The sequence below is a fragment of the Nestor notabilis genome, unplaced genomic scaffold (assembly GCF_000696875.1).
Source record: "Nestor notabilis isolate BGI_N333 unplaced genomic scaffold, ASM69687v1 scaffold7545, whole genome shotgun sequence".
Taxonomy (NCBI): domain Eukaryota; kingdom Metazoa; phylum Chordata; class Aves; order Psittaciformes; family Psittacidae; genus Nestor; species Nestor notabilis.
In genome coordinates, this window is record NW_009929708.1 from 3,476 (window position 1) to 15,021 (window position 11,546).

The 11,546-nt window shown below is 44.4% G+C and overlaps 1 protein-coding gene across 1 annotated transcript in view; it reads right to left on the minus strand.

Annotated features, from left to right (window-relative positions):
- RNF103 (ring finger protein 103) overlaps nucleotides 1-11,546 on the minus strand; it is a 16,179-nt gene that overhangs the window by 151 nt on the left and 4,482 nt on the right. The window contains exons 3-4 of the mRNA XM_010015104.1: nucleotides 4,201-4,316; nucleotides 2-1,439 (exon numbers count right to left, since the gene is read on the minus strand). Coding sequence (XP_010013406.1) covers nucleotides 2-1,439; nucleotides 4,201-4,316 — 1,554 coding nt within the window. The remainder of the gene's footprint in view (nucleotide 1; nucleotides 1,440-4,200; nucleotides 4,317-11,546) is intronic.

The window sequence follows — 11,546 nt, forward strand, 5'->3', positions numbered from 1 at the left end:
AATTCTGGTGGAACACGTGGCCGCAGGGCAGGCCCATCAGCAAACACCCATCTGCAAAATTTTCCAGACACACCACGCATTCTGTACAGTGCAACATCTCGGTGGGCCAGGCTGACCAGTCCGGCTCCGTGTCACCCGCGGTGCTGGACGAGCCGTAGGACCTCGCTTTCCCATCGTATGGCTCGTGGTGACAATACTTATTGGCACACAAACAGGGCTCCACGTCAGGCTCTCCCTCCCTGTGGAACGTGTTTACCTCCTCGTCCTCCGAGACTTCCTTTTCACTACTGAAGACCTCTTTGTTTTCACTGTCAGAGTCACTTTCGCTGTCTTGGAAGGTTTCCTCGTCGGAATGGACCCCGAGGCATTTAAACCTCCACATTGGTAAGTTCTTTATGTAATCGGTTGGTATCAGAGGGTGAAGCCAGAGGTCGGGGAAGGCCAACCGCTCCAGGAACAAATCCGGGTCTTCATCCCAATCCGAATCAAAGGGAAAGTGTTGAAAAGAAGCAATGGGATGAAACAAGTAGCTGGTGTACCAGTCCCACAGGCTCGACAGCCACTCCAGATTATTAGCGTTTACTTCATCCGTGTTGTTACTGCGTCTTCTTTTCTTCTCAAAGTAATCGATTAGTAAACCATGACCAAGGTACGTGCTGAGGAAGAGGGCTGGATGCGACGAGTAGAACATCCAATCTGCTCTTACCCAAGAAGCCAAAGTAGTTGTGTTGGAGTACCTGAAGAGTTTTAAGCTGTACTCATAAAAGCTGTCTAAGTAGGGGAGTTGCAGAAAACCTAACACGGGCAGCCAGGAAATAATCAATAATGAATTATACGTCCCTAAAGTGCTTATAAGAACCACAAAACGCTTTATAGTAGCTCCCTGTGTAATAAACAGGTCCATCCAAGCCATCAGATTAACCAAAACCAAGCTTAAAACAAACAAATCATTAACTTCTGGTTGTAACGAGCGCAAAAAGGAATCCATGGCACGTAGTGATATGAATTCACCGGTGTTATTGCCATACCTGTAAATCCCTTCGGGAGTCCTAAGGATGTAGGATGGTGTCTTATAGACACCAATTTCTGCCATGGAACTTTTATTGTCCCAGTTTTCCACGTTCACAAAAATAAACTCTACTCTTCCAGTAAACTTTACACTGAGTGCAGAGAAGAACGCCGGGGGCTGGTCCAGGTTGGCAAACAGGTATATTTTCACACGGTACTGGTCGCTTTTGTTCCATTCTTCTTTTAAATGCTCCCAGTTGTAAATGGTTTTGATCCGAGAAGCAGCGTGGGCTGTGATCCATTTGAAGATGTGCTCCACCTCGATCCTGCGCCCGTTGTATTCCTTCAGCATCACTTTCCCCTTGGAGGTACTGGTTTGTGGCACCGACATGATGAGGGTGGATTTCAGCCAACCCCTTCTCCTGCAGTACCTACAAAGAAAAGGGCAGGTTAGATTACAGGGTTTCAGAACCCTGCAGCTGCAGGGCTTCAACTGCTGCTGTGAGCCCAAAAACGAGATGTGCTGAGCACCTGGGGATCTTTACACGGAACACTAAGAAATATGGGCACCCAATATTCACTGTCCAAGTGTATTCATTCTTGCATTTGTTTTCTAGCTCACAGAAATGTTGTAGAGACACATATTCATAAATCTGAAATAGGAAGAGTAGTAATTTTTATGGGCTGTTGTAATAAACAAGGCCAAAGAGTCATTCACACTTTGTAGCTGGATTTGAGAAATACTCAACCTGCCTCTTCGCTCTTCATTACAAAGCCAAGAAGATGACCACTCTAACTCAATGCCCCACAGCTCTCCTGAGCCTGCAGGTAACTTCCCCAGTGCTTCCTTCCATCCTAGTTTTGCCAAGCAGCAGTGGGGTGAAGTTACCAGGGCACTGGTCCATTTGCAGTTGCTTTAATGATGCGGAGAAGTGTCCATTTACTACTGAGGCCATTTTGATAGAATCCCAGCCTGGTTTGGGTTGGAAGGGACCTTAAAGCTCATCCAGTTCCAACCCCTGCCATGGGCAGGGACACCTTCCACTAGAGCAGGTTGCTCCAAACCCCATCCAACCTGGCCTTGAACACTGCCAGGGATGGGGCAGCCACAGCTTCTCTGGGCACCCTGTGCCAGCGCCTCAGCACCCTCACAGGGAAGAGCTTCTGCCCAAGAGCTCATCTCAGTCTCCCCTCTGGCAGGTTAAAGCCATTCCCCTTGTCCTGTCCCTACAGGCCCTTGTCCAAAGCCCCTCTCCAGGTTTCCTGCAGCCCCTTTAGGCACTGGAGCTGCTCTGAGGTCTCCCCTTCAGGAGCCTTCTCTTCTCCAGGCTGCCCCAGCCCAGCTCTCTCAGCCTGGCTCCATAATCATTTTGGAAGGATGCAGACAGACAAGGAAGAGGTGTGGTGAGAGAGCTCACTGCAAAACCAGCACAGGAGGAAGCAGCCATGTGCTGCTGGATGGTTTGGGCTAAAAGAACACCCCTGCTGGTGCTGGGCTGGGGTGAACTCCAAATCCCTACCTAAAAGAAGCAGCTCTTCAAGGCTGAACCCCGAGTCATGGTGCAGACCCCAGTAACCGTGAGACAAGCCTGATGACTCAGAAGATCCCTTCTCTCATGCATCCTTTCTGCCAGCATCACTTTGCCACTCAATTTATCTAGTCCTCCTTTTAGGAAACATCTGGCAAGCTTCAACAACCAAAACACCTCACAGCCAATGGGCATGCAAACTGTGCCTGAGGACCTGCACGCTGCAACAGGGGCCATCAGCCACACTGACCCCCCACCTTACCTACCTCCTCTCTGCTTTTGCTCTAATCAACATCTATTTAGACAATTACATCTCCCCAGCTCTAAAAATGTAACATTTTTAGAAGGAGCCATAAGATATTATCCTGCTAATAAAGGGACTGCAGTGACAGGACAAGGGGTGATGGGTTTAAACTAAAACAGGGGAAGTTCAGGTTAGATATAACGAAGAAGTTCTTCACAGTGAGGGTGCTGAGGCACTGGAACAGGCTGCCCAAGGAAGTGGTGAATGCTCCATCCCTGGCAGTGTTCAAGGCCAGGTTGGACAGAGCCTTGGGTGACATGGTCTAGTGTGAGGTGTCCCTGCCCACGGCAGGGGGTTGGAACTGGATGATCTTAAGGTCCTTCCCAACCCAAACCATTCTATGACTCTTTGATCCTGTGTATCCTGACTACCGTGGCGTGCAGCCTTCTGCTGAGTTTCAGCTGCCACTTGATGAAAACTATTCACAAGGGTTTAATAAACAAAACATTTATTGCATTAGGGAAAAATGAGTTAATTTAAAACACAGGATTTGATTATAACATTAAGACTAGTTAGGAGCTATGCAAAGAGAAGCACTGCCAAATGTCTAAGGTGTTCAAACACCAGCGTTTTGATTAGACAAGATTATTTTGCATAAGAATTTTCTCTTGTGATTAACTTTGAGATTTGTGCAAACATTTAGGACTGTGTAGGACATGCATATCCATACATGCCACTGGAATTCTAGACAAAGTTTCCCATCATGTGAAGCAAATGCTTCCAGCAAAATGAGCAGAAAGAATTGTCTTTCCAGGATCACAGAATGATTACTCGCTCCTGTGGCTCTGCTCTTCTTTCCTTGTTCAAAGTCAAACAGCCAGCAGCAGTGGATCTGGCAGAGCACGGTGTGTGTTGTCAAAGGGTGTGTGCAAGTTTATATAGAAACATGCACATTTGTCAGGGAACAGGATTTGTTCCCTGAGAAACAGGCACTGTTTGGGTGGTTCATGCTTACCTGTGTTTCTCCTTTCCAGATGGCAATGTAACAGCTCTACAACTGGTACAGTTCTCTTACAGGGGCTATATATATACAGCTTTGTCCTAGCCAGCAGGGTTCTTGTCCCCAAATGACTGGACTATAAGGCCAAACCTTTCCATTCCTTCCCTTCCAGTGCTCTGTTACACTTTACATACTCTGCTCATGCATTTCCACACGGTGCTTTAGGAGGCTGCAGCTCTGTGTCTATGATGCTGATAAATCATGTAATGAAGAATTCTGAACAGACTTCAGTAAACAGAAAACCATGAATAAAGCCACCTTCTGTCACAGCTACTTTTACAACACAGCAAGCCCTGCTGCCAGAACACAGCTGAGCCTTAAGATATTCTTGGGATTTAGATAATCCTTTAGGAATATACCTGGGGTCACTGGAACAGTTGAAAGTGCCGGTGCGTATGCCGAATCTTGATACTTTCTTCACCATTTTCTCCCAGTGGACTTTACCCACCAGTGGGCTTCTGTCATTTGCTATGACCTGTTGCCGAAAGGAAATAACCATTTAGTTGTCACAGTGAGTTTGGTTCCTGAAATAAAGAGCAAGTTTCATGAAAACAGAGATGTAGTCACCCTTGATACAGTTCTCCCCTTCTCTCAGAACATAGGTATATACAATTGGGAACCACACTGAATGTCTTCAGAGAGTGAAGCTCTGAGACAGAAATACAGTTTCTGCAGACAGACAAAAGTGCAGCATCATTTTAAGTACCTGTTAAGATGCTAAAGTCAGCGGTAGTTAACAAAAACCTCAGGAAAAGAACACAGCTATCATCAGCCACTAAAGAGGAGAAAGAAGGAGTGTGCAGCAGGTTCCTCCTCCTCACAGTAAAAAAGACCATTGTTTTATTAGAATTCTCCCTGAAGTTACAACATACCAAAGAAATGTCGTCTCACATTGGAAGGTGTGTACCTGGTACCACATTAGGCTGCCAACAGCCATTTCCAAGCAGTGGAAACTAGTGATTAAACTCCCAGATAACACCTAAAAACCTTGAGCCCTTCCAGCTGTGCCAGTGACTCACTCTGTAACTTTATGTGACTGTTCCACCAACTCCAGTGCCCCATCTGCCATTCACTGTGATGTACCCCAAGGTCTAATTTGTTCTAACCTAGTGTATTGAAGTAGTATGTCAGGCTACCTAGCTGTAAGCTTCTGCAGACACAAGTGACTAAGAGTAAGTATTTATCCTCTGACTTATAACTATACAGGGAAGGCAAAGAAGGAAAAGAAAGCCCTGCCTGCCTGCAGCTGACAGGTAATTTTGACTGACATGACTGATCATGCATTATTCCATGAGCCATCGCATTTTCTATTTCAGAAATGCCTCACATGCTTCTGCAGGCTCACTGGCAACCACTTGAAATGTATTTTTATAGCAAGGCTTGAAACTCCCATTTGTTAGGGATTTGCTTACCCACCATTAGACTTCTCCCAATTGTTTTCTGGGTTAATAACCTCAAATGACAGCTTTCCTCTGGAAGTTTGGTTGTCACTGCGAGGAACAGTTCTCCATGTACGGGCTGAGACACAGACCTGGAACCTGTGTCTGGCCTTTGAGACCTGCTTTGTCTAAGTAGCATCCTCTCAGAAACTTAAGATGAGAGAATTCACTAAGCAGAATGTTTTCCATAGGGAAACAAAGTTAAGCTGAAGATACAGATTACACTGAGCCCCAAATGTTTAAACAAAACCAGAGAACAGCTGGCTAAGAAGCCTTCAAGTTATTCTTAAAACACACACACCACATAGAAAAGCTTTTTTGGTTCACTAAATGCAACCTTCAAGCATCGATACAACCAGCTGGGGAAGTCTGCTGTATTACTGAGCCTTCTTTATGCCCCCCACTTCACTCTGGATAGTTTAAACTTGTTCCTTCCAAGTATTTCAGCTAAAAAAGAAGACATTCCTAAAGACACCCTCACACCAGGATACCTTCAGAGCTACGACAGCGTGAGAAATGCATCCAGCAGAGTAAGGAATCACTACGTTTTATCAGTAAGCACAGAAGTGAAACATTGGTAACTAGATTCCAACCACTCAGAGATTGGTTTCTTCCAAAACTCTGTGTGCATGGTCTGAACAAGCCCAACGCAGTCCTTGGGAGAATACTGATGTTATGTGCAGCAAGACCAATCCTGCTCAGCTGTTTCTTCTGTCTCATAGCTACAATACTCACTTTAAGTGTCAAGAGAAAGAGACCTGTTGCAAATACAGTCACCAATATGTTTTACTGTGGGCTTTTTAATACCAGTTTAATTCCCTTCCTATGAAAAAGTCTTTCCCCTGGGGAAAGTTATTTATGCTGAAGGCCAACCACAGAACTAGCAGTTGTTGTAATTACACAGAGAGAACCCTACGATGGTTTTGCACACTGAAGCTGTGTAAAATTTCTTGGGCTCAGGCTTTTTTATGTCATTAAGGCCAAAAAAACCCAAATAAACACGTCCATTGCAGCTGCTCCTTGCAGACAACACCCACTTACAACATTGGGAGTTCACCGCACAGAAGCAAGGGGTCGTGTTTTGGAAAGTAGTCATCATCTCTGAGGATGAGGGAGTCAGAGAGAACACTGCAGGTTAAGCAATTACACAAAACAGTGTAATTCAGTTCAAATTAGAGATAACCTGCTAACGCTTGCAACAGATTCTATTTAAGAAGTGTGGATTTTGCTCAGCTAAGAAATTGAGCTTCAAAACCTGGGACTGAGGAGAGCAGGAATCTGAATGTGGAAGAGGCCTGGAAGTTCTTCAAATCCAAGGTGTTCAAGCTGTCAGGGTTTTATATGTCAAGCAATGTCCTTCTTCCTAGCAAGCACCTCCAAAAAGATGTTAGAAATAGTCTGAGAATCTACAAGGAATGAACAAAGGTCAAAAGCGAAAGCTGGCAAAGAAAGATATGCAAGAGAAAGTAGGGAAAAATGAGCAATTCAAATTAGACCATACAAAGAATATTACAAGCTGCACCAAAAGGTTTTTCAGGCATATGAATCAGACTAGAACAGAGGGAAAAGCAGCGGGATCACCATACAATGACAACAGGGTAGAAATGCAACATCATTTTGTTTTTAAAATTAAATGAATGCTCTGGCTCAGTTTTCAGTGCAGAGGAGATGGCTGCCCATGGACGGGTGAGCGCGTTGATGGGAAGAGACTGTATCATTTGAAGATGGAAACAAAACTCAACCTGAGGAAGCAGGTAATTTCAATCTCAGAACTGCAGTGCAATGAGCACACAAAATCACACATGAACCTGTGAAGGTTTCATGTAAGAGCCCTGTCACACTCATTTACACTGACAGGAGAACAAGAAGTTAGTAACTGTATTTAAGAGCTCACCCTTTTGATCTCAACGGTATGCAAAACTGTAGAACAGATTTTAAAGGTGCAGAGAGTTCAAGTTGTGTTTTCCACCCCTTTCCAGCATGGAATTACTAAAAAGGTATCATTCCTGATTAAACTGAGAAGTAAAAATCCATCTTTTCCTGGAGGAAAAGAACCAGGTTCCAAGGGAAAGGGAAGGTAGTACCCTGTCTATAGTTTGGATGAGCATCACGTTGTGCCACGTGGACCATTTCCATGAGAACTGGATATGAGCTTTTATAGTGAGTTAAAAACCCAAGCTTTAAACTGAGTAAATTGTCTAAGGCAAGAAAACATCAAAATGCCAGGAAGGTGCTAACAGACGTCTTAATTTATCTACCTTAGAGCTCAGTTCAGCATATATTCCTATTAATGCCCTCCCTGCAGGAACTCTTAAGTGTTCCAAAGCCATCTGAGGATGACATGAACTTGGGAAGCCCAGCTGCCTACAAAAGAGGACTGCAATGCACAAATCTTGTAACACGGAGTGTCAGAAATGAAACTGAATTCAGTAATGAACAGGACACTCAGGGAGTTCATCAGTTAGAAACAGCAATGGGAGGAAAAGCTGGGCTCTGTTCGTTGATCCAAAAGGGACCTTGAGCCATCAATAACAACTGGTTGTGAAATAAGCAAAGCCCAGCATATATTATACCCGACAAAGAAACTGGTTGGTTGATCTCACATACTGGGAGCAGGCATCAGGAGTCAGTGAAACTGAAGGGTGATGTCAATTTAAACGCAAGAGGAACAAATGAGCCAAATGAATACACTGAAGCCAGGAGTCAGATACACCTTTCCAAGAACAGAGCAGTCAAAAAGGAGTTCTACACTCAGCCAACTATGATTTGAGACAGACAGCAAGGTATTTTATAAACACATATTCCACAGCCTAGCAAGCTGAACTTGCTCATCAAGAAGGTCCCCTGCAGCCATATCTCTATTTGATTTTAAAGAAATAAAGACAAAGCTCAGAGGAGAAGGTGTCTTGTATGAGATCAGTTGGGAAACAAACACCACGTTTAGAGGAACACAAACCCTTCAAGCTTCTCTTCGTATGAGCTTTGTTCACAACCTGTAAAACATCACATGTCAGAGTGAGAAGCTAAGGAAGATAACTCAATGAATCCATTAATCATCTTAAGGGGCTAAGAGAATCCAATAGGATCACAGTAACCCTGCCATTTCATAACCCCACATCACAGGGTAGATCTGCTCCCTCACCTACACCTAACCCAGGCCAGAGGACTGGCTCTGACTGCAGGGTCCGAATTACCCTCTCTATACATGAATTCCTGGTGCTTTAGTGGAAGATGCTGGAGAGGCCAGGCCCTCACTGAGTATCCATCCACAAACCTCTTCTGAAGTCTCAGACATGTTTTTTAGTGCTCCATCAGTGAATTTGTGAGGACCACACTGCAGGTAAGTTATGCCACGAGGTGTGTACAGTAAAAATGAGAAGATGAGGGTTTGGAAATCTCCTTTATTTCTACATGTTCTGATTGAGTGTTCTTGTTTAGTTTGCACCTAAGAAGGTGGCTTCCAGACACCACAGAAAACAAAATGAAAACAGAATTCATCGAGGGACATAGAATACTGAAATCCTCCTGAGTTCAATGGGCATTTGAGTAGGAGGCTTTTGCATTGGAAGAGCTCTTCTGACTTTGAATTTGATAGAACTGTCCCAAAAGAGGCCAGTCAAGAGCATAATTAATAGAATCATTTTGATCTGTGTGTTGAAATAGTCATAGTTCTGACATGAAAGAAGCAAACAGACTCTAAGAGCAAATACCCTGGAGACAGAAAGATATAAACACTTGGAAAAATAGGACAATGTCAGCAAGACTATTGCCAAATTCCAAATGAAAGTGTCTTGAGGGGATGCATCAATACTGCAGTAACTACTTCATAGCTGTCATCAATGCTGCTGCTCCTTGATTTCCAGTTATCCGGCAGGATTAGCTGTATAAATCAGATCTTGTTCAATCTCTTTTAGACAGGTATGTAGAGATTTCCAAACAGGTCACTGCAGCTGATTTGGTGTCAGTAGGTTTTGAGGCTCGCTCACGACTAAATCACACAGCATGAGAATGAGTCAGAGATGGACAAACACAGAACGAACCCTTCGTGGTGTTTCAGCTCTCATTATTTCCTAGTTCTAGTGAGGATACTGGGTCTCAGACACACCTGCTCATACTAAGAGCAAGCACACAGTGTTGAATACTCAGGAATAGTCAAAACCTGGGTTTACAGCTTAGCCACAAAGACACCAACTCCAGGTGCTCCTCAGCTCTTGGCACAAGGGCACTGTGACAGGCTTAAACCATGAGGAAGACCAAAAACCTATTAAATACAGAGACATCTTTCCCTGGAGCAGTCAACCCTCACTCAGCCTCAGCAAGTCAGTCTCTGCATGCAGGAGGACACACATGTGAACTGGGTACAAACACTCCGGGATTCTGCCAAAGGCAAAAGTGATTTCTAACTTCTATTACGAACTGGTCAGGTTGTTCCTATGTGAGAGCTGTCAGTCTGGTTTGGCAGTTTCCAGTTGGAGATATTCAGACCCCTGGAGATCCACCATGAGCAAAGGAAGCCTCTTATTACTCTAAAGAGCCCATGCACTTGCTGGAAGACTTTTAGGGATCCACAAAGACACAAAGGTTCAAAATCCCTGGTCTGTCAATTAAAACTTACTCTGTGCTTTTCGTAGGACCCTTTATAACCAACAGCTGCAAACTACCCTCCCACAGAGAAACGAGAAGTACAAGTATTTGGACAATTCTCCTTTAGACATACAAGTCATTATAAATGGAGTGGTGAGTTACTCAGTAGAAGCATGGAGAAAAGCCCACTTATTCAAGAGCATGTCAGTAAGTTTCTACATGACTGTCTGCACCTGTATTAATCCTGAGACACCTCACTCTCTGCCTATTATTCAGCATTGTGCTGATGAAACTGGACTTCCACACTTTCCTCGGGACTCACGAGTGGGTCAGAATCCATCCAGATGGATTAAAGATGTCTGGAGGTTTTTGGTTTTTCTGAGAAAAAGACTCTAAGAAATTAGATCAAAATAGGCTACATCCATGACAGGATGCAGAAATTACCCACCTTAAAATCACGTGTAGTTTCTCAAGGGAGGTGGGTGATCTATGCACCAGCTTGAACAGCTCAGTTAAGCTGTCAGTTAAGCCAGAGGTTGGGAATAGAGGAGCTGCTGGAATGAATTAACATGGATACACAGGAACATGAGGGTACATTCGAACTGATGGTATTCTGCACCTCAACGGGGGAGGAAGACTCTCAAGAAGGATACTGAAAGTTAAAATCAGGTATCCTCTGGGAAACGATCCTGAAGGGCTACTGGAAAAGACACAAATACCAAATGATGTAGTTTGAAATAATTGAGTGTTTCTACTTAATTTCCTGTAGTGAGAACAACTGAACCACCTGCAAAACTGAGAAGGCGAATATGAAAAGTACTCATCCTACATACATGGGAAAGAAGGGAAGAGAAGAAGGGAAGGGAGGAAGGGAAGGGAGGATGGGAAAGGAAGAAGGGAAGGGAAGAAGAGAAGGGAAGAAAGGAAAGGAACAAGGGAAAGAAAGACGGGAAGGGAAGAGGGGAAGGGAAGAAGGGAAAGGAAGGAGGGGAAGGGAAGAAGGGAAAGGAAGAAGGGAAAGGGAAGAAGGAAAGGGAAGAAGGGAAGGAGGAAAACACCACCAAAATCCTGTAGACAGATCCCTGGCTCTGTTACACCACCTGAACAAGAAGCTGAGGTGCAGAACAGATCACAACATTTTACACCCATAATATCCTCTGCACCTCTACCAGACCTGATCAGAATGCTTCTCCTCCTGTTTGAATGCCCTGAAGGAAGTCCCCTGTACCTCCCTTTACCACTGTGTTACAGTAGAGTCTTTCAGAATAAAAATAGAGACTATTTTAGCTTTTAGCTTCATTCAAAGAGGGATTTTATCTGTAGATCAGTTACTGTATGCTTTTAGAAAGTCATAATGACTACAATAGTGTTGGATGTGACAGGCTTCTAGTGACTAACCAGAGAGCATGAGCAGAGTCTGGAGAAGCTAGAACGTTATGTGTTACCCCTCTCCAACAAGAGAAGCAGCTCTAGAAGCTACCATTCATCCTACTCACCCTCCTTGCCAGCCAAAGAAGTGCACAGCAGCAGCTGGCAAGCGAGAAGAAAGGCATAGAAGGAAAGGTATGAGATCATAAGCTAATAGGAGAAAGAACACACTGCTGTCTGTGGCTCTATGGAAGCTCTGCACAGGAGCAGAGGGCACCTGTGAACAGTTACATCAGTAAACAAATTGCTGCTGA